This window comes from Eutrigla gurnardus, assembly GCF_963514095.1.
Source record: "Eutrigla gurnardus genome assembly, chromosome: 6".
NCBI classification, from domain to species: domain Eukaryota; kingdom Metazoa; phylum Chordata; class Actinopteri; order Perciformes; family Triglidae; genus Eutrigla; species Eutrigla gurnardus.
In genome coordinates this window covers 8,767,441-8,790,291 of record NC_139920.1, presented here as the reverse complement: position 1 = coordinate 8,790,291, position 22,851 = coordinate 8,767,441, and the positions used below count along the sequence as shown (strand labels likewise).

General features: G+C 44.0%; 1 protein-coding gene across 1 annotated transcript in view; it reads left to right on the top strand.

The window, feature by feature from the left end:
* Positions 1-22,652, top strand: part of crocc2 (ciliary rootlet coiled-coil, rootletin family member 2) — a 31,630-nt gene extending 8,978 nt beyond the window's left edge. The window contains exons 4-36 of the mRNA XM_084011936.1: positions 2,142-2,309; positions 2,395-2,478; positions 2,985-3,088; positions 4,109-4,253; positions 4,696-4,802; positions 5,369-5,575; positions 6,120-6,216; positions 6,404-6,493; positions 6,602-6,736; positions 7,058-7,257; positions 7,703-7,885; positions 8,332-8,476; positions 8,573-8,719; positions 8,806-9,036; positions 11,243-11,436; positions 11,916-12,043; positions 12,370-12,539; positions 12,632-12,811; positions 13,116-13,250; positions 13,342-13,485; positions 15,673-15,911; positions 15,985-16,144; positions 16,230-16,397; positions 17,469-17,853; positions 17,935-18,065; positions 18,276-18,396; positions 18,485-18,648; positions 18,737-19,177; positions 19,765-19,914; positions 20,000-20,200; positions 21,204-21,338; positions 21,800-21,979; positions 22,087-22,652. Of these exons, the coding sequence (XP_083868062.1) occupies positions 2,142-2,309; positions 2,395-2,478; positions 2,985-3,088; positions 4,109-4,253; positions 4,696-4,802; positions 5,369-5,575; positions 6,120-6,216; positions 6,404-6,493; positions 6,602-6,736; positions 7,058-7,257; positions 7,703-7,885; positions 8,332-8,476; positions 8,573-8,719; positions 8,806-9,036; positions 11,243-11,436; positions 11,916-12,043; positions 12,370-12,539; positions 12,632-12,811; positions 13,116-13,250; positions 13,342-13,485; positions 15,673-15,911; positions 15,985-16,144; positions 16,230-16,397; positions 17,469-17,853; positions 17,935-18,065; positions 18,276-18,396; positions 18,485-18,648; positions 18,737-19,177; positions 19,765-19,914; positions 20,000-20,200; positions 21,204-21,338; positions 21,800-21,979; positions 22,087-22,170 (5,553 nt within the window). The 3' untranslated portion in view covers positions 22,171-22,652. The remainder of the gene's footprint in view (positions 1-2,141; positions 2,310-2,394; positions 2,479-2,984; positions 3,089-4,108; positions 4,254-4,695; positions 4,803-5,368; positions 5,576-6,119; positions 6,217-6,403; positions 6,494-6,601; positions 6,737-7,057; positions 7,258-7,702; positions 7,886-8,331; positions 8,477-8,572; positions 8,720-8,805; positions 9,037-11,242; positions 11,437-11,915; positions 12,044-12,369; positions 12,540-12,631; positions 12,812-13,115; positions 13,251-13,341; positions 13,486-15,672; positions 15,912-15,984; positions 16,145-16,229; positions 16,398-17,468; positions 17,854-17,934; positions 18,066-18,275; positions 18,397-18,484; positions 18,649-18,736; positions 19,178-19,764; positions 19,915-19,999; positions 20,201-21,203; positions 21,339-21,799; positions 21,980-22,086) is intronic.
* Positions 22,653-22,851: the final 199 nt, after the last annotated feature.

Below are 22,851 nucleotides of genomic sequence, written 5' to 3'. Positions count from 1 at the left end.
CTATAGTTCCTTGTTGGGGGTCACATCAGGAAGCATTTTGTTTACACTCCAAAAAATATGTAGTAAAATGCATCCCAGACCACCTCAGCAAAGTGATTTGAGTGATGGGATCACAAAGCGTCTCAGTGATCATTTAAACTTGTAGTTAGCGCCATCCACTTGTGATCCTATCGCCAAGTGTAAACGGGGTCAAAACCAAAAATATCAGCCGCAATGACATTATCTGAATCTGCATTATTACCAACTCACAGAGCTCTTTTCAACACTGGCATTAGTAACGTTTATATTGTGTACACTAGGAGGTGATCAACTGGGGCCCATATCTCATTGTTGCACCAGTGCACCCAAATTGGTTAGTTTGGTGTTGATTATTCTTCCTCTAGGGAGCAATATGAGTGGCAAATATGTGGAAATAACTAAGCCTTTTGTATGCATGCGTTTTTTTGTTGCGAGGGTGAGTTTGATTTAGTTTTGCTGTGTTTTCATTACTTGGTGTACTATGGTCTCCGTTGTACTGTGGTCCCTTTTCCCAAAGTTGTAAAAGCATTAGACTCCCCTACTGTATACTGTTCCAACTGTGGTTTGCGCTCATATGCTGTAATAAACCATATGTGCTATGGCCATGTATTCAACATGTATTTAAAGTACATGCTTGTTAGTAAGTCAGTGTTATTGCTATAGTTTTGCCAAAATACTTGAAAAGATGCATAATCACTAAAGCTTCACACACAGCTGTTTCCAGGAGTCCCTTTAAACACAGCTGCTGCAGTTCTGCGTGTTTCAAACACTCCGCCCATGCTGTTCCTCCCTTCTCAGTCCCCAAAGCTGTCACCTCAACAACGGGTAGTAAAAGAAGCTTTTGTGCTCTCTGGGTCCTCGCAGAAAAACACCAAAAGCACAGAGCCAAGTGCATGATGGCCATTTGTAGTATAAAATTCTGAAAAGGGCATTTGAAAATGTGTTAATAATGGTGGCAAAGTGGCTGGGTTCAGTGGTGAACAGTGAGGCTATTGTCTTGGCTCTCTTGGAGCCTGCTGGAGAGATTAAGCACCCAGAGAAGAGATGAGGTACAGAAGAGAGGTGGGAGGGACTGGGTCGCAGGGTTGATTTGAAGGGCTTGGATGGTGGTTTGGAGTGTGTTGCAGGGGAGGGGGCTCCCTCGCTCTCACTCTCTTCCTCTCTTTTTTAAATGAGAAGTCGGCAAGGGCAGCTGGAGGCACGCAGCGTGTTGTAGTGCTCTAGGGCCATGTGGTTTGTATTAGTGAGGACAGGGTGTCTGGCACCAATAGAGAGTGGGTGGTGCAGGGGGAGTTTAGGTTGTGTGAGGTTGAGAGGTTACAGGACATTTGGATTTCAGATATGAGATTCCACGATGACAAAGACCAGCGCATTGTGTAGCTTTGTTTTTAGATGCAGTCGACCGATACTGACATCAACATACAGACATACTGTATTGGATATTAACACTGTAACCCCTCCCCCCACCTTAAAAACCTAGCTACTGGGGTCCAGTCCTCACGCTGAATTAATCCTGCAGGTCGTTAGATTGGCTTGGTGAATCATGTGTTGACCATTACAGAATTTCTACTAGGCACATATTTAATCTCAATCAGTAATTATGTCATGGTATGATAGGATGGTTTTAATGACCAATCAAGAGCGCTTTATTGTAAGGGGTTGTTTTTGGCATTAACATGCATTCATCGAATAGGCTACCAGAAAAATGCATCAAGCAGAGCTCCCAAGCATTGACTTTTTCACAAACACAGCCCACAGTGAACTGCTGAAACTGCTAAATGACTTGTCCCAATGCAATCATGTGCTTCAGCGAGACTATTAATCACTGGTATCCAGATCATTACAGTAGAATGAGAGAGACTGAGTGATATAATGCAACCCTTCACATTTGGTGTGAAATAAATCCTTGTTCAGGATAATGCAGCCAGTACAACTCACAATATCACAATAGCTGCAAAAATGACCAAAGCACACCTCCATTACATCCTATCATTTAAACAGAATTGCTTTGTAGGGGTGTTTATTGTCAGTTACTCAGTGCAGTGTACACTACATATTGTTATGTACAATATCCTGTTGCATCGTCACATTTACTAAAGCTCAGTTGTGACCGATTCAATCAGCTCGATCAGATGCTGATGCTGCAGTCACCGGTGGACTCGGACCAGGACAGTGTATCGCCAGGGTTACTGCAATTGAAGAGCAATGAGAGAGCTTACAAGCAAAAACTGCAGGTGTACCAGGAGGCCCAGCAGAGACAAGCCCAACTTGTTCAGAAGCTTCAGACCAAGGTGACTATGTCAATAAATGAACCTCATGATTCAGAAATTGTTGCATGAAAATGTAGAGTTCATTTGGCTCAACTGTGCACCTCAGGTTCTTCAGTACAAGAAGAGGTGTGGGGAGCTAGAAGAGCAGGTGCTGGAGAAGACCTCGGAGTCAGAGAAGACGAGATTGTTGGTATGTCTAAACTATAGCATCACCTTCAAGGATCCGTATTGCTTAGATATAATATTCAAATCCAAAGTTGAAAGGGCCTGCTAGGGTCCACTAGAGGCCAGTCAGCATAATAACAGTTTCAGTATGTTAAAATATTTACAAAAATATTCAGTAGGATATTATAGAGTTAAACTTGTGTTTGTTTAACGGCAGGGATTATTTTTGCTTAACTAGTTGTAAAGGAATCATACAAAACTAAAAGTAAAACATGGGCTTTTCATGCCACAAATAAGATTTGTGCTTCTAATTTAATGCATTTTATTCACCCAAATGTTATTCTTGGCTGAGCGGCCTCCACAGAGATTTCCACTGTAATTATGTTGCTTTATAAATATTAGGTAACTAATGTACTACTGCTACCATATACTGAAGTGTTATCAGGATGCCAATAGTAGTGCTGTGTGTGTGTGTGTGTGTGTGTGTGTGTGTGTGTGTGTGTGTGTGTGTGTGTGTGTGTGTGTGTTCAGCTGCAGGCCCACCTGGAGTCCTCTCAGCGTCAGCAGCGAACAGAGCAGGATCTCAACATGGCTATCCAGAATAAGTCTGCTCAGCTGGAGGAGGAGCAGAAGAGGTGAGTGATGGGCACCATGCAGTGCAAGTAGCCGGGTACTCCAGCCAATAGAGAAACCTTGTACAGCTTCTGTAGTCGTAAGTAATATATATTAGGGAGTTTTAGAAAAAGTATAAAAAGGTTTGGAATCCAGAAACCATCTACTGCGGCAGGGAGTCGCTTTTTGGGTGCAGACTTTGAGAAGTAAATTTATGGATAAACCTGTTAGAATTTACTTTTTATTTCTGTTTTTCATTGAGAAGCAGAAATCAAGCCGAACTATTTCGGAGAAATGTGCGGATCAGAGACATTCCCAGCAGTTCTTTGAGATATCCTGCTGTTTTCCCCTACCCCTGCTGTAGGGAGAAGGCAGAACCTGCCCTTGGCAGATAATCTTAGTATCCAATTTGTCAGAGAAAATTAGTTGGCTCACTTCTCCAAAGCATTTTAATGATGCTTCACATTAAGTGTGGGCCAACCTCTGCAGCTGGGGCCAGGTTTTAATGCCCTATGATTGATGTAGTTATGGAACTTTATTTGAAATGCCCAGGGCACAGACCTGATAATTCTTACTGCCTAAAATATCACTCACTGCGGAGTTACCACGATCCATCCCCTTAAGCACTTTGTAATGTAAGTGCATTGTAGTGATTAAGTCTACAAGCACCATGTTTCTGCTTATTATTGGGATTACAGCCTCTCCCTTTAAACCTGATATCATCCAATACATGCAAACATGGGTTTGGCCTCCTCTCAGACAGATAACCAAACAAAGCAATGTGGCCTGCCTTACTGTAACAGGGTGCGTGTTAAGTGTGAGAATGATGTAAACATTTTGGTAAATGACTCTACAAGCGGATCTGGTTGATATTAAATCTAAGTTGACACAGACATTATAAAACTGTCTCACATGTTCGCCCTGTAAGCCTGAATGGCAAGTGTGGATCTAAAGGCCACAGATGTAAGAGTGATATGCGGGCTATGTGAACGACAGAATGACAGACAGACATTTGTCAGTGTGATGCCGTTTGTTATTTCCAGGTGTGCCAGCCTCAGCCAAGTCAACTCTATGCTGAGGGAACAACTGGATCAAGCAGGCACTGTCAACCAGGGGCTAACAGAGAGCCTGTGGAAGGCCCGCGAAGACGTCGACTTGTGTGATACCCGTCTGCGCAGAGAGCACGAGGTGAGAAAAAAACACAAAAATGAAGTGCTTGAGTCAGAAAAGCAACAGGGAAAGCTCAAGTTTATCCCTTTTCTGCACACAGATTGTGCAATTAAACTCCTGTTGAGTTCACATGGGGTAGGAATTCCATTCATAGCCAGTTTTGTCAATTCATTCTCATTCCCTGTTCATTTCATTGCTATGAATTTTGAGTTGTTGTTTCCTGTGAAAACATTCCAACTGCTGAGGGGGAGGAACATTTTGTGCAAACAATCTGGCGTTCGTGCTGTAAATGGGCTACATCTGTTGATTCAGGGAAATCCAATTATTTGTATGTGTGCCAGTGTGAGTCCGGGAGTTCCAGTACTGCATCGGCTTGGGATCACAATAAAAAAGATGGGTAAAATACCATTGCCACCCCCTCCAGTCCTCTAGTTCCCGTGTTGTCTGCTTCTCTCTGCAGACGTGCGCCTCCCGGCTGAGTCGTGAACAGGCTCGTGTCAGAGCACTGTGGCGCCAGGCTGCTTCCCTGCGGAGCACTTTCACCCAGCTAAGGACTTTCACTGACAGGTGAGTGTGGCATGCTGCCAGAACCCCTCCAGCGACTCAGGATTCCACAAGAACCCCCACTTCTCTCGTGTCTCACACTCACGACTGCAACCGCAATCCATCTCTCTCAGCCAAGGATCAAAGTGGAACAGGTCAACAGGGTCGCCAGTCGCCCTGCTCATTGTTTCCTGACTGGGGGGGCAGAGGGCTTAAGGTGTCGAGCCTCACTGTTGAAATCATCCATCAGGACAAAGCTTGAGCCCTATGAGACATGGCGTCTATCATGTTGAACCACTGTGAGCCCTGCTGAAGAGTAATTTGTTTTAATAATGATTGCTCAGCTCATTGACAGCTGTACAGTTCTGTAATTTAAACTGAAGACACTTCAAAGTGAGCCCTGATCCAAGAGATTAACCGCTAGAGACATCCATCCCTTTCAAACACAAACAGACATGTTTTTAGTTGGAATAATGGCTTACAACTGTATGAGCCAAAACAGCATGTCATCTGTCTGCCTTACTCTTTTGGATGTTTCATAGGTTATGATACATTCTGTAAAGCTTGATGGGCATTACTCTGTTCAACAGGACACTCTCTGATATGCGCGGGGAGTATGTCGCTGCCAGCAGGCAGCTGCATGTTGCCTGTATGAACTTAGAGGCCAGAGTAACACAGGAGAGCACCTCTAGTGGTGTGGAGATGTCAGCACTTGAGAGGCAGCTTCGGGACAAGCTAAAGGAGGCCATGCAGCTTCAGGGTCGCTGGGATGCAGAGAAAGTTGAACTAAACTCCAGGTAAAGTCATCTCACTCTCCCTCTCTCTCTCTCTCTCTCTCTCTCTCTCTCTCTCTCTATATATATATATATATATATATATATATATATATATATGAAATTACAAATTACAATATATGAAATCATCTATCTGACCAGGATCATTGAGAACAAAAATTTGAAGTAGAAATTTTAAGTGTGAGGTCATCTATAGAGCAATCGTTTGACAGATTACACAATTCACATTCTTCCTATAATTGAAAATAATGCCTCATGTAACCTCAGACCTTTACATAGGCTTTGATCATTAAAATCCTACACATCGTGCTATTTTCATTGTCTCTGCACTTCAGTCAGAGGATTGCAGGGATGTCAGTGCCTTTGTGCTCAGAATCTTAGCTGCCTTTTGATCTCATCAGAAGTCATTTTTGCTCCCATAATTCAATGAAGAGAATATGATAGTGTTGATGGTGTGGTAGAGGAGGAGTACATGCCAGGCGTGTATCTTCAGTGTCTAAGTTCATGTTTATGATGTGGCCATTTCCATGCATTTTGATCTATATAGAATCGAGGAGCTGACTGACACAGTGAAGCACCTCCGCGGCCAGAACAGTGAGAAGGATTCCAGCCTCAACACCATGCAGATCAGTCTGGACAGGATGGTGAGACCTTCCAAATCACGACTGGAAGGTGGTAGATATAGGGGTGATTAAGGGGGGTAAATTGTCTGTAGTCTGGACCCTAGGCTTGATAAACTCCACAACTTCCTTGTCTAGAGGGCTGCAGTCTGGGGAATGTCAGGCTCGCTCTATGTGTGCTGCTTATCGAACTTAATGGTTTCCTGCCCAGGAGACGAGGAGAACAGAGGATAAAGCAGAGATGGAGGACCTCCACACAGAGGTCCAAACCCTACAAAAGATTTTATCTCATGTTCACCAGGTCAGAAAAAACAACACACTGAGCTTAATCCTGCATTTGGTTAGCAAACAAAAAGGTTAATGTTTTTTTTTTTCTTCCATTCTCCGTCATTATATCTGCCATATCCAGTTGGTTGGTGGTGAGGGTGATGGCAGTGGCTCTGAAAGTGCTTCCTGCTCACCTCTTGTAGGCCGGTCTCCTCTGAGGACTACTACCCTGATGGCTGTGCAGAGCGCTCTCTCCAAGCACCAGAAACAAACGCAGGTCCAACAAAGTGGCTGGTCTTTGTGATTCCTGTTGTAGAAGTTTTAGAACAGTGGCTCCCAACCTGAGGACAGGAGCTTAAACGTAATCTCTAATGTCTGCTTTTTTCTTGGGAAATACTGTATGTTTTCACCTAAAAAATCAGACAAATGAGCGAAAAATAATTATGTGGTTCAATTACTCATGAACACAATGACTTCATACTTGCCAAAAATGTGGGGAACCTTTGAGAGAAAATATATTTTTTACGTCTTGTAATGAAATTTGACCAATTTCCTTTGCCGACCCACCACAAACAACGCACCGACATGGAAACCACAGGACCTGAGAAGGTGTCTGGACGCTGCCCTGGAGCAAGGAGAAACACTACGTGATCGCCTGCAGGAGAAGGACGCTGAGAGGAGAGATCTGGAGCAGAAGATGCAGGAAGTTAGAAATGAAAGTCAGGAGGCTAAAGCAGCTCTGGAGGAAAGTCTCAGAGACAGCAACAGATATCACTGCTCAGTGGAGCTCATGTCCAGGTAGATCATGCAGCTAGCATCCTTATGTAATGCAGCTTCAGTAGTTACTCTGTATATTTTGTATACTTCATTTTCTTCCTAAACTTCTAACTGACTAGTGGGAGTCTCTTCTCGTAGGGCCGTTAATAAAGTTTGCTTGAGGGCTGGGTGGGTCCAGGAGTCGCATGCCTCTCTCAGTATTAACGACCCTCCAAGAAGTTAAATACGTAAAATCCCCACTAGTCAGTTAAAACTGAAGAAGCCTCTTGGATGAGAAGAGAAACATAAAACCTAAACAAGTCCAGCTGCCTACGATAAAGCTTTCAAAGATTGTGTTGTACAGTGTTTTGTTGTTTCTTTTAGAAAAGTCTGTGAAAAAGTTTCATTGTCCAACAACGTATCTTCACATCCCACATTCCCTCTGTCTCTTTCTATTCCTCTGCCTCTCTGCGTACATGTCTCACAGTGAGAAGGGCAGCCTGGAGAAGCGAATGTCAGGGCTGCAGCAGGAAGTGGACTCCCAGCGTGCCGAGCTGGAGGTACTGCGAGGCTCCTCGGTGGAGCTCCAGAGACAGCGGGACCTCCTGAGGCAGCAGCGAGAGGATCTGGAGATGCAGCTGGCACGCCATCGCACAGAGGCCCAAAGAGGGTACAGCATGAGCAACGGAGAATGACCGTTACACAACACGCATCCCGTCACCCGTGATTTTTTTCAAGCCCCGGTTGTTTACAGTTCAGATCAGTAACACATGTCATTCTCCGGCCGGCAGTGCACCCATATGACATTTGGATGAAAATGTAAATGATTTACATTGCATTACTGCTCTCATGCAAGAGGAAAACTCTGTTTCCTCCTTTTGAGGGTTTCTTTTGCTCAAAAAAATGTGATTAGCTGAGAATTGGAGCAGGACATGCGATACAGCAAAAAAAGAACTCCCTCAGTGTTCTGGCCTTTGGCACCAACATTTCCCCATCTTTCAAAGTGGAGATGGATTGCTGTTATGGGATTTTTTTAATATATAAATAATAAGCGTGTGTGTGTGTGTAAATAAACTGCGTGAGAAAATCATGTATGTGTTACATTTTATGTTTCAGCGAGAGGAGTCTGCAGGAGCTTGAAGGGAAGCACTCAGTTCTGCGTAGAGAGCTTGTGACAGTGAAGGAGGCTCTGAGTCAAATCACCCTGCAGAAGGAGGTGCTGGGGGACGATAAGGCCAGTCTCGCTCTGGCTCTTAGCAAGGTAGCCTGCTTTGTTCTGCACCAGATAGCCTGATCTGTGTAACTACATTCTCCTCGAGGGTATAAATCCTTCTCATATTTATGATTCACTTCACAGATGGAATCCCAAAGTGCTGCACATGAGTTAGCCCTGACCAAACTGCAGAATCAGGAGGCTACCAACAAAGATTCTTTGGCTAAAATGGTTGCCCTGAGCGAAGGCTTAGCCAAAGACAAGGTGGAACTCAATCGTATTCTGCTGCAGGTCAGTAGCCTTGCAGTTGCCCTGTAACATTGACAGGAAGCAGAGTTGAACAGAACAGAGGTGACGTATTTGAGTTTCCCTTCCAGACAGAAGGTGAGAAGACAGAGCTTGGTGAACGGAGACGGGAAGCTGAAATGGAGCGGGCAGCAGCCAGGGAGGAGACTGCACGGGTGCAACAAGAGATGATGAATCTGCTCGCTGAGAAACAAGCCCTGGAGAGCGCCCACAGCCACTTGCAGGATATCTGCCAGAAGCTTGAAGCAGAGCTGAGCCTGCTGCAGAAGGAGAACGCTCAGGCCACGGACCAGCTCTCCCAGGTCAGAGACCCCCGGCCACTCACACACCACCTCAGCCTCCATCCTCCCAACTCCCACCACCTGGGAGAAATACGTTGAAGTTATTTATAGCTAACAGGTTCTTGGAGCTTGTTGTCACTTTACAATGTATTGGAGGCACTGGACACATCTGCTATGTTTTTTTTTTTCTTCCAAATGGGATATGGAGAACATTTTGACCCCCACTGTGCTTTATGAGTAACTTGGGACATAACAAGCAAGGGATCTTCATGAACAAATGTGGAGAGGAAAAGATAAATTGATATACATATAATATATCCAGTGGGGGATAGTGAAAGAGCCCATAAATTAACACCTAAAGTATTCCCATTCTTCCCTCATCATCTAGATCTCTGTGTTTCGTCCCTTAAAGAATGAAGAGAATCCTCAACTGTTTTGTTATCTGTTCTGAATGTGAAAACTAGGATATTCGTGTTGGTCTCGGTTAGAATATAACAAACTCAAACAATTTGACAAATTCCTTCCAAATATTTTTGATAGCTTAATTGTAAAAATAAATCCACGGTGTATAAAACAAGCCCTGGAGTGGTCTCCATTGCACTAAGGTCATGTTTCATCCCCTTATTGGGCACAACTCACATCTATAACATTGGTGTACTTCATCCACTTTCATATTTACCTAAGGAGAGGCTAAAAGACATCATGTGCTAATATTTAGTTAGTGTGAGTTCATTTTAGTTTGGTTTGAAACCAACTTGCAGTTATTGTTGCTTTTCAAACCATTCGTTGCAGTGAAATATTAGAAGTTGCAGGGGCCCATTATAGACTCGACCATTGTGTTGGTAACTGCCCAGGGAAACACACTTTTGAGATCTTATAGTTTACAATAAACTTTGTCTTCTGTTTCAGAATATCAAGTTTGACTCAAACCGGTTGAATAACTTTTGAATGAATAGTTCAACCTTTTGATAAATAAGCTTGCTGAGAGTTTGATGAGAATACCGATGCAGCGCTCTGGTTGGTTTAGCTTAGCATAAAATACCTAACATCAGCTCCAAAGCTCACTAATTCACACATCATACCTTGTTTGTTTAAAGTGTACACAAACAGTAATGTAAAGATGACAGACTGTGGTTTTACGAGGGGTTGCGTGCTGGAACTATTTCTTGGCTTGGCCAGTGCAGGCTTGTTGTCGTAGGGAGGTTGCCAGGCAAGCAGCAGAGACTTCAGGAAGTAACTGGCCATGCCAAAAAATAGTTTCTGCATGTAACCCCTTGTAAAATCACAACTTGTTGTTTTTACACTTGGGTTTTTGTACAGAGTAAAATAAACAAAGATATAACATTTTTTAGATTTAGACATACCTGTAGGCTAATATGCGTTTGGACTAACCTTCCAGTGCATCCAGTCTTAATGCTAAGCTTAGCTAATAGCTTGCCTGCTCCAGCTTTATATTTAACATACATTAGCATGGTGTCGATCTTCTCATCTAACGTAAGGAAGCAATTCAGTTTGAAAACGTTGAAATATTGTTTTAAATGATATATGAAACTTGTCGATGTCAATGTGGAGCACATGGACTGCACATGTCCCCACTTCATGATTTTTCTTGCTAGATATGTAGCTAGGTCCTGTGGTGTGTCATAGTGATTTAAGTGGGAACTGGAAAAAAAACCTAACCCCACTAATCATTTTTGTTTTGCTCCAAGCGGTGCATTGGTTACGGCCCTGCAGTTTCTATACACTGTCATGAGTCGCTTAAAGTTTGTTTTTATGTATGCCTCATAACAGCAACAAGATGGAATGTAAAGCTCAATGTTGGTACAGCAAATCTGGCTGCAAGTGTAGAGGGTGGGATTTTCATTCTCAGTCCAACAGACACACAATACTGACCGTGGTCCTTCTGCTGCTAATAATCCTACTCATGAAACATTTGTTACCCACTTAAGACAATATAAATATGACATGTCTAATACTATAGTTTGAATGCATGTAATACTTGACTGTTTAGTCTTTATTTTGTCTGCTTTAAGCAAAAAGTATACATTAATTATTGGGCTGCTAAATTAAATTACATTTTTAGTTCAAATGAGATTAGAACTTTGAACTGATTTGTGGAAAAAATCGTATCATATCGAGTGTTGGCTAGGAATATCTTTGGTTGAGGACAGCCCTGATTTATTACTTGGTGGCGTTTGTGTGTGTGTGTGTGTTTGTCTGTGTCCAGGTCAACAGGCAGATGCAGACTGTGTCTGTGGAGCTGTGTGCGTGCAGGAAGGAGCTGGAGACACGGACCACAGCCCTAAAGAGAGCTACCCACGACAGGGAGGAGCTGGCCAAGGCCAGGGCTGCTCTGGATGTCAGGCTAAACGCCGCTGACCGAAAGGCCTGTGGTCTCACGCAGGAGCTGCTTGCGCTTAGGTCCGTGTGTATGTGTATGTTTGTGTGGTCTGACCTCTAAAATGTTTGGGACCAATTTCAGATTTGAAACTAGTTTTCCCAGTTTGTTTTCTGCAGTTGCTTTCAGCACAAGCTACAGTAAAATAGTTTCTGTCTTCATCGGTTAAGGTCAAGATTTGGGTTAGGCATGTATCAGTAATTGCTAAGAGTGTGTGGAATGAATAAAAGTCAGTAAATCATCAAAAAGAACTTGTGTGTGTGTTGGTGTGTGTTTGCTTAAGTCAGACCAACTGCCCATGGGTATTAAGGGTTTTTGTTTTTTTACTTTTTAAGCATTTTTTACTTTCTAAAGCACAGCAAGTCACACGTAACAAGAGTCTTTAAGTAACATGGTTTTATTTGGAAACTATGCTCATGATGGATCATTGAATTTTATGACCTACACCTAGTGGTTCAAAGGTGTTTTTCAGAGCTCAAACCACTTTACCACTGTGTTCCAGAGTGGAGAAGGAGTCCCTGGAGGCAGCTCTGTTTGAGAGCCAGGAGCTTGCCTCGTCTCTGGAGGCAGAATACACCAGAATGGAGGGGGAGAGGCGCAGCTTGCTCCTGGCTAACGAGGCCTTGACGCGTAAGTAGCCCCCTCCCTCAGACACCCCACTGTCCTCCGTGCCAAGCCCCCTGGCCATGAAGTCTTTCCAACAGCCCACTAGAGATCCATATTTCAGCCCTGAGCTCTGCAACAGCTGGGCTGCAGGATCACTGGGGCTGCTTTCTCAGCTGACCAGGGTCTCACCACTCTGCACAAACACACATGGATCAGATAAGCCGTGTTAAGCTAACATGTTCCACATAAAGACATGGATGAGTGTCCCCTATAAATAAAACTGCACACAAAACCGTGCTGATGTTGAGCTTCTCCATCTACTAATCAATAGATTGGATACATATGTGTAGGTGACGCTGCTCGGATGCGTGTGGATGCTGAACGCCAGTTTGCACAAGCTGGACAAGAGCGGAGTAAGCTGGAGGAGAAGCTGGCACAGGTGGAGAGGAATGTCCTGCTGACCCTGAACAACAAAGAGCAAATTCACAGAGAACAGCTCGAAGCTGAATGCAGGCAAAAGGTTCAGGAAGACTTAGCATAGTTACGTTGGCTGAACAAAATTGTGCTATCTAGAAACGAATCAGGTGTGTGTGTGTGTTTGTTGGTTGACAGGAGCAACAGTGTGTGGAGCTGACAGTTCAGCGGGAGCAGGCTGAGGAGCAGCTGCGTAGACAGTGTGAGGAATGGCGTGTGCACAACCAGAAGGAGCTGCAGCAGGTGCAAGAGGAGCTGGCCAGGCTGCAGCAGGACTTCAACCAAAGCCTCCTGCAGGCTGAGAGTGAAAAGCAGCAGGTGTGTGTGTGGGGTGGTCGTCATGTGATGATCGTTGATGAACCCTAAAATGTAGAGTGGAATATATTAGGATAGGCCATGGGTTAGGGAATTGTCTCAAAAGCACAACATCAGCACAATAGCCGCTGTATGAGCATAAAAAGCCATATGTCCTGCCAGTATGCTCATGCAAGACTATAGGTCCATATCTTGCCCTTTAGTGGGAAGTTTATCCAAGCATTATAGATTCTGTGCATCCAAGTCGACAAACTTCTTTGTGAGCTATACTATGAATGACCCTGACCTTGCAGTCTGTTGTGACCAGGCTTTGTCCCAGAAGGAGGCAGAGAAGGCTGCCCTCACGGAGAAGCTCTCAGCCCTGCAGCAGGACCTGGCTACAGCAGCCATGGAATCCCAGTGCATGCAGAGGGAGGCACTTAGCAAACAGGAGCAGGATAAGGTAAAGATATGTTTGGGTCCCATTGGTTTGAGTCAATCTTCTTGTTCTTTACATATCACTCATAACCGATTTGTGAAACTCAATGTTGCAGAATGTAAGGGCTGGCCTTCAGTGTGAGCTGCAAGACTTGCAGACCCAATTTGAAGAGTCGTTGAACTCCGATGAAAATGCCAAGAAGAGTCTAATTGAGCAGATCCGAGAGTTGAACCAGCAGAGACAACATGCACAACAGGAGGTAATTATCTTTTTTCAGCCTTTTAAACATACATATCATAGTTGTCTCTTCAGTAGGACTAGTGTATATTAATATCTGTAACAATCAAACAAGTCTTATGTCAATCTACAGTGAATGCATGTTGTATGTACAGGGCAATATAAAGAAACTAATAATATCATATATAGGGCGGATGTCACCAGAGGTGGTTGTAGAGTAGGATCACAGAAATGGATAGGAAATTACAGGCTTGTTGGGCTTGGCATAGGATGGGAGACCATGGATCTGCTTCTAGCGTGAGAGGGAGTTTGCACCAATTAGTACCAGTGTGAGGGAGAGCCATTTACCATAGACCGCTGTTGACATTGGCCGGTGCCACAGAGCTTTACTAGCATCAGGGTGCCATCAGGTGCAGAGTGCGCAGGGCCAAATCCTACAAGGAGAGGTGGTGTCCAATCGACAGACTCTCTCTCAGTGCTTGCTCTCTGTGTCTTTTTCCTGTCAAGTCCGCTGGAGGAAAATGTAGTTCCATTGACCTTAATACAAACATAAAAGCGCAATTAGAGTCTGTAATTTTGGCCTGGTGACATACCTCCCTGAGCCAAATGAGAGCTGTAAATCTCATCTCTTGGGGTTGCTTGAGGTCAGGATTGCAGCCACAGGGTCTCTGGGCGTTTTAGTGAAATAACAAGCTCACAGTCACCTCATTAAGATGTAACTGCAGAGCTGTGAGGGGCTCACCAAGCCTTGATTTAAAAGCCTGGCTTCCTTGGTAAAAGGGGATTGTTTATCTCTGTGGGACTTTTTGGTTTCAATGAAAAAGCAGAAATGAGGATCATCCTGTCTTCGCTCTGTCTCCTTAGTCTTGTCAAAGTATAGTGAATGAGGTTGTGTGGAGCCAGAGCAGAAGACCTTTGAGGTTTGGATAGCTCTCCCGACCATATATCAAGTCAAGCTTCAGCGACACTGTCATATTTGGCCGCCACCCCTGCTCGTTTCTTTGTTTGATTATTTTCACTAATCCCATCTCAGGCTTCTCATGTCAGACAGTGACAAAGCAGGAGTGAGAGTGTGTGACAGAGTGCTAGTGAGCATGAAAGAGGAAGAAAGCAAGTGGAGAAAGGGAGCACGAGAGGGTGGAGAAGATACGGTCCCTGGTACCGTAATATGAAATCAAAGTTTGAGTTAACCCCTTGTGTAAATAAGCCGGTGGGGGAGTGTTTATTTTCTTCCTCCCAGCAGCGGGAGGCTGGCTCCACTGGGACTTGAGGTCCCCCACTAACCTCCACATAACACAACACTGCTGCCCTCATATTCCCTGCCCTTCTCCTCCGCTAACCCCCCCCCCCCCCCCCCCAAAAAAAAAATCAGATAAAATAAAGTATAATTGGCAAGATCAGCACTGGTTTGTTTTTTCTCACATTAGAGTTTATGAGAAAGAACCGTCTTGTGTGGCCTCTGAACATACCACTCCTCCTCATCCTGCTCCTCATCCTCCCTCTCCCTCCCCCACCACCACACACCAGCACCTCCGGTGCGGCTGCTGTTTATCATGTTGCTCTCTGTGGATTCTTTACACTGCGAGCAGCACTAAGGAGATGGGGAGGGACAGCACCTGGCTGCAGGCCCAACATGCTCTTATCCATGCCCCGATAAGATCTGTCCTCCCTATTTCTCTCGCTACACACAACATATTGCCATAAAACAGAATGTAGGTCAGTGTCTTGAGATTGTGCACATAACACGTAAAATAGGAGATGTTGAGGTTTAGCTTTCAAACAATGAAGCTGTAATGCTTTATCTGATCCAAACTCAGTCTTATGATATGTTAAAGAATTTCTCCTATTCAGTTTTGATGATTACATGCATGTGTATGAACTTTCAATGTACTTTAGATAACATTCTTATAGAATTTTTTGATGATTTTGGAGAACATTTTGTGTGTGTGGGGTTACTGCGTTTATATTGAAGTCTTTTTAAAGTCTATATTAACTTTTCAATAGACATTGTTGATTTTCATATCACTAAATACTTTCTGATTTGGGTTGACAACCAAGAGACCAGGAATAAGAAAACAAGCCAAGTATTTCTATATGGGAGTATATCTGTTAACTTCATGAATAAAGGCTTACTGTTGTTAATCCATAAAACCTCATTTATCCTCATTGACATATCGTGCCTTTCATTCTCCATAATCTGGACGTGAAGTTAGAGGGCCTTCGTCGGCAGCTGCAGGATGCAGAGGATGGACTTATTAGAGGGCGAAAGGAGCTGCTTGAGGCTCACAGAGAGCTCCAGGAGTGTGCACAGGAGCGGGACAAGCAACGGAAAGAAGCTCTAGACCTGAGAAGGCTCGTCGGTGATGAGACCAGAGAGAAAGAGGCTATCCAAGCCTCTAACCAGGAGCTAAGAGCTTTCATCAAGAGAGCAGAGAATGACAATAGCAGGTATGGCTATCATGTGCAAGTACAGATAACCTGTCATGTCAGCAGTGGATAACTTATAACATATCTTCAATAGCTTGAGACGAGCCGTGGAGGAGAGGGAGCAGAAGGTGTCTGTCTCAGAGGAATGTAGGAGCTCGTTGCACCAAGAGGCAACCATTCTACGGAGTAGTATGAGAGAGCTGGAGAAGTCTCGCCTGCAGGCACGCCGGGATGTGCAGGAGCTGCGCAGACAGGTGAAAGATTATTGAGCAAACTGCTTTCCATGTGATTGAATTTAAATAAAGGATGATCTTCAATGTGCTTTGTTAACATGAGCAGATAAAGGTCCTCGAAGGCGAGAACGGCCATCAGAAACAGGAGCTGCGAGAGCTGCAGGCCCGGGTATGTCAGGAGGAGCAGAAGGAGGAGGAGGCGCGTCGCGAGGCTTTCACTCTCAAGCAGAGAGTGCTGGAGTGTGAGGCTGGTAGAGAGGCAGCGCTGAATGAGGTAGAAGGCCTCCGGGAATGAGTCTGTTAACAACATGCCAGAGCAAACATTCCACCTTTGCATACATACTTGAAGAATACCTGCCATACTCATAGAGAGACAGAAAACACGAACGATAACACAATAATTCACAATATTCTGCTGTTAACAGTGATGGGTTGTTAAGTTTTACTTACATTTTTTTCAAGTATGAGTTTTAATATGTGTTTTGATGAACAGTCTGGCAAGAAAATATTTTTTCTACTCTATGAAAGTGTTCTTTTTAACCTCTTCTGGCCCATAACCCCAGGCTTGGGGTCCCCAAATTCTCATGATTGCAGCAGATAGTGTTGTCAAGTTAATGAATGGCAACTCCAAATGGATTGTCCATTATTATGATATATTTGAAGTCTGGTTAATGGATCGTTTTCAAAATTAAACACAACAAATATCAGTCCTGTGACCTTGTTCACATATTGTCTACGAGGTTGAGAGGCTCTGCTATAAAAGCATAAAGAATGGTCACAGTGTATTATTGTTTCATTTTATGCCTCACTCACGACTCTTGTGCCCCTTAACCTCTTCTAATACAGTTTACAAACCCTGTCAGTGAAGTTGAAAAAGCTTGTCAGCTCAGAGCACATTAACCCTTTACAAAAACCATGTTTCCATTATTTACACAGGGCTGCTCACTAGATAACACTCAGGGCATGTTTCTTCAACAATTACATGCTAGTGTTGTCATCCATCTGCAAATGTGGCAAACTTTTACCTAAATATTTAAAAAAAATACCACAAAAGAACTTTGTAGTAGCATACTGTTTGTCTATAAATTAAATCAACTGGGATTTCCTAGTCTGAGTACATTTAAATGTTTTTAAACATGCACAAAAATAACAGAACAAGAAAAATATAAATGTAAACAGCTGATAGATAGTATGTCTTCAATTTGTAAAAGATTTTGTAAATGCCCTAAAGCCATCCAAGTTATGACCTCTATGCTACTTATGACATAATCCACATTAGCAAATACAAGCATGACTAGTAGGGAATATTAGATTTGTCTTGTGACTCTGTTCTGTGTTGGCGCAGGTTTCAGGTCTGCAGCGCCGTGTGCTGGAACTGGAGACGTCGGAGCATCAGAACCAAGAGCTGCTGCACGACAGAGAGGCCAATCAGCAGCAGTGTGACCAGAGGCTCAGAGAAACCACGACCCAGCTGGAGGAAGAAGTAGAGGAGGCCAGGATCCAGGTAAAGGAACTCTCTGTGCAGGTTAGCATCGCTGAAAGCATGGTCCAAGGCCTGGAAGAGCAGCTGGGCCTGAGCGATGCCAAACGCAGGGATCTGGAGCTCAAGTTGGCTGGGTTGTATTCAGCACTGCGCCGCACTATTGGCACCGGCCATACAAGGCTTTCAGGCACACCTGGGTCCCGTAGACGGTCTCCCTCTCCCTGGAGGAAGCACCTGCAAGTAAAAGGTAGGATCACACTTTCATGATAAGACGATGCAATTTGTTTTGCTATCAGCAGATGCATTAATACATGTGTTCTCTGGTTAGGGGGAGACGGTGAGACAGGCAGATCTGTGTTGTCCTTGTCGTGTGGTGAAGATGAAGAGCTGGATGTGGACTCGCTCCAAACAGCCCTGCGGGAATTCCAGCAGGAACTCAGGGAAACACAAAGAGACAGGGTATATTTGAACTTCTTAATAATTAAATAAACGCTCAAGGACACAGAGTGAGTGTCTGTTGGCCTGAAGTTGTCTCGCTTTTCAGACCACCAGATCCGTTCAACAATCTCAAATTGTATTCACTTACTACATTTGTTGTGTTGATACTTCAGCAGAATCTTTGGCTCTTTTCTAATAATCTAATCTAATAAACATGTGTTAATGTCTCAGGATGAAGCCAAGGCTCAGGTAATTGGTCTAAGTCAGCAGGTGACAGAGCTCCAAAACAGCCAGGATAAGTCGGCCACCCAGCTGCTACAACTACAGAGGTCCTTGATGCAATCAAATCAGGGTGAGACACCCACTATATCCTACATACACAGTAAATATTACTTCATAATTCTGTGTAGACACACCACAAATGTAACATATCGTTCCAGGAAAAAGTGAGATGGCAGAGAAATTGCACGAAGCGCAATCATCCCTTTCCCTGCAGGAAGAAGTCGTACGTCGTACAGAAAAGGAGAAGAGAAACCTTGAGGAGGATGTAGCTCAATTCAGGACTAGTCTGCAAGCTGCTGAGGCTGAGACCAGGGCACTGCAGGTATGTAAAAGGCAAAGAGATAGATATTTACTCAAACGGAGTACAGCATCTTCAATAACAAATGAGTCGTGTGCCAATTCCTCTACAGGACAGGTTAGAGCTGATGCAGGGCTTCGAATCTCATGCAAATATAGAACAACAGAAGTTGAAGAAGTCCCTGCAGGCAGCAGAAAGCAGGGTGACCCGGCTAGAGCTCTCCCAACGCACCCTTGAAGGTGAGCTACACAGGACCCAGCTCAGAGTGGCAGAGCTGGACGCCGAGGCAGGGGCTTTGCAGGAAAGACTGACGGAGCTGAGGAGGAAGCTGAGCGAGAGTGAGGACAGAGTCGCAGCGCTGAGACTCAGTGAGGAGAGGTTGGCCTCGTCGCTGGCTCGAGCTGAGCAGCACGAGAGCCAGCTGAGAGAACAGATCCACAAATTGTCCAACACCCTGAGTGACAACAGGACCAGCAGCGGAGCCCTGCAGGAGCAGATCACACAGCTGCAGAGGGCTCTGACTGCCAGTGAGCAGGACCGAAGGCTGCTGCAGGTACAGGGAGTTTTAACGAAAAACATTTATGGAACATAAAATCAAATAATGTTCATTGCATATTTTTTATTTGTAAGCTTCGCCCTTCTCTCGACGTAAGGATGTTTGATTGAAACTTCAAAATGAGATGAATAGCCCTGTCTCCCTGGCTGTGCTTTGATTTACAGTGCAGCTATGTAACCTTCTCAGCTCTGGAACGAGCCTTTTTTATTTACATTTGCCTCTGTGGTTTTCCTGAAGGACCTCAAAGACTGAGCAATAAAATGCTCAGGCAAGCTCATTAATTCTCCAAGAGCTTCTCAAGAGAGCTTTCCGGTCCTAGTTTGGGGACTGCACTTTAAAGATACTGAGCAAATAAAAACATGACATGCTTGGTATAAATCTCTTGATTTGCTCAAAAGCTGTCAGGTAATTGCAGTTTTGCAAGAGCAAAACACACACACTGCATCGTTCAATCATATATGTCATGGACTGTAAAAAGTCACCGAGTATGAAGGCAATGGAGAAATATAGATTTAGCCTAAGTGCAAAATCGTGTTTGATGAAACTGAGCGGCTCAGTGTATATCACCATGTGTGTGCCCATAGGAACGTCTGGATAAAACACGACATGCCCTCTCAGAGAGAAAGAAGCTGAACCACACACTTACGGAGCAGATCCAGAACCTTCAAAGAGCCCAGGAGGAGCTAGAGCTGAGAAATTCTGAGCTGGAGAAGCATAGCAGAACACTAAAGGAGGTGAGTCACACTGTGGTTAAAGTGCAAATAAGGGTCCAATGCTTGAGGCTCCATTTTGATATACACATGATTGACCCTGTCACAGAGCCTGAAGCAACAGCAGGAAGCTGAACTGCAGGCCCACGGGAGCTCCCAGCAGCTGCAGCAAGAGAAGGAGGAACTCCAGGATAAGGTCACCAATCTGCAGAGCTCTCTGCAGAAGCTACAGAGTCAGAGAGCAGAGATGGAGAGGGCGCTGACACGCCTTGGTAAAGACAAGTCAACACTCAGAAAGACACTGGAGAGGGTGAGCTGACCTTTCTGCTGCACTGTACTTGAGGAGTAGAGTAGACATTTTGGAGAATAATTTTATTAACTCAGAATAACATTGCTAGCAGCATCCTGCCTGTATGGTAAATATATAGCATAGAGCATAAAAAGTGGAAACCGGGACGCAAAATTCTGTAGCAACGGTCAATGGAAACCAAAATCATCAACTAATTGAGGGCTGGATTCAAAATCAAAACATTCAAATCACATTCAAATCCCAACAACATCAGGGCTGCTCCTGATGAGGATGTCTCCTGGCAGACCAGGATCAGGGCATCAGTGACCCACTGGACTGTCTGTGGCGGTACTTGGTGGCGTCGGATGTACCAATATATAATGTCCTGAGGTTTAACTGACTTGGTGTTATACTGTGACTTAAGTGTTACCTTTTTTAGTAGTGTGTGTATGTATAATATATAACCCTTTTGTTGGACCACAGAACATTAAAACAGCTCTGAAAAGTCTTGGTACAGAATATGAGGTAAAAGATCTAAAATAAATGAGGCAGCCAAACCACAAAGGGCTTTAAAATGTAATTAAAAGCATCTTAAAGTCAATTTTAAAACTGCTGGAAGCCCCTGTACATACAGAAGCCAGCGCTGAAGTAATATGTGTTTAGTGTCGGTCAGAAGCCTTACTGCCACATTCTGGATCAACTGAAGACGTGCAGTTGCCGAAGCATTAAGGCACATAAATGGGTAGTTAGGTTAATCCATGCAGGAAGGAGATCATTTAAATAATTAGCTGTTTCTTTGTGCTGCAGTTTGTCATTTGCTCGTACTATCGTTTGTTCCATTTCCACATCTCCTTTGTCACACGTTGTACAAAGTGATCTTGAAGTGATGGAAACATGTAGGTGGACTGTGAGAACCAAGAGCCTCTGAGCTTGGCTTCTGCTACACGCATTACAGGAAGGCACATGAGTGCAGAGCAATCATGGTAAAGTCGTTCACATTATGTCACCCTCGTGTTGTTGTCAGGTGGAGATGGAGAGGCTGAGGAGGGAGGAGGAGGAGGCAGCGTCGGCAGCCAGAGAGACGGAGCAGCTTGGACAGACGGTCCGCTGCCTGGAACAAGAGCTGGCTGAAAAGCAGGATGAGCTGCAGACTGTGCAGGTGAGAAGCTACTGGATTACAGCCAGGTATGGGGTCATCTGTCTCCTATATATATATATATATATATATATATATATATACAGTATATATATATCCAAATTTTGTTTACTGTCGCTACTGAAATACTTCTAATATTTGCCAGACAAAATGATCATATCTTTAAATGCTCATCATGTAATATTTAAGAATATGAAAACAGTCTTATTTTTATTTTTGAAGTTACTGTCGGCTTCAGTAGGTACAATAAATAATTGCACTTGCTTGCCTTTAAATCTTGCACTGACAGGCTGATATGCATCTAATGTAAACATTAGAAGCATATCAGTCATAATTCACAAAAGGAAATATGTTTTCTAGTTGGCCTACTCGCCCTGTAAGTGATCTAGGAGTCATGACCTCTGTAACCACTGATTTAACTGACCTTTATGTTTCTGCTTTAAACTAATGTGAACTCTCTTCAGGCCCAAATGTCCCTGTTGGAGCATTCTCATGCACAGCGCCTCCTGGAGGTGACAGCCCGCCATCACCAGGAGTTGGATTTGGAGACAGATCATCTGAGAGATGGCCAGCTTCAAGCCGAGCGAGCCTTGGAGAGCAGGGAGAAGGCCCATCGCCAGAGGGTCAAATGCCTGGAAGAACAGGTATTTTAATTCAGTGTGTGAATCATTTGTTGAGAAGGTCATTCCTTCGTACTACGGGTTTATGTCTGTGTATTTGTGCTGTCTGACTCCCTTACCTTTTTAATTAGGTGCTGACTCTGAAGGAGCAGCTAGATCAGGAGACTAGAAGGCGACAGGCCTATTTCAATCAGATGCTCCAACCGGGTGTGTAGGCAGAGACCCTGCGGTGAAGTATGTAGCACCTCTGGCTTCCTCATTCACTGTTCCCCTGGCGGCTTCCCAACAACATTATGTTACAAGCTACGTCCACATTTGGGAACACGCGCACACACAAACACACTCCTAAGGCGTTTGCTCCCACCCAAGCACATGTGCACACCGGATTACATTAATCGGCAGGAAAACTCAACACAACAAACAATGAGTGTTTTGTTTATGAGTGGACTGGATGTGCCAAATTGTTTTAAGGATTTCCTCTTACTCGCTTGGCGCTTCAAAGTCTGTTTATGCTGTGTCATTTTTTCTTTTTTTTTTCGGAAACAATGTGATGTGTTTCCTTAGTCGATGGTACTCTTGTGATTCTTCCTTTACTCATTTGTCATTTTGATCGTGAACCAATTTGATATGTCATATAATCACTGGTTGTGTTTACTAATGAGACTATACATCCGAATATTTACAATAATTGTTTGCAGATTTTCCTGGTGCTGTGATTGATTCGTATCATACAGATTCTAGTGTAACTCACTGACTTCATTATGTTTTGACTCGATCAATGAGAGTGTCTGCAGAAGCTGTGATTGTTTTGAATAAACTGGGTGAATCAGAGCACAGTGATACGATTTTGTTTGACAAAAGATGTTTGATAATCGATGATGGTTTTTATTTGAATT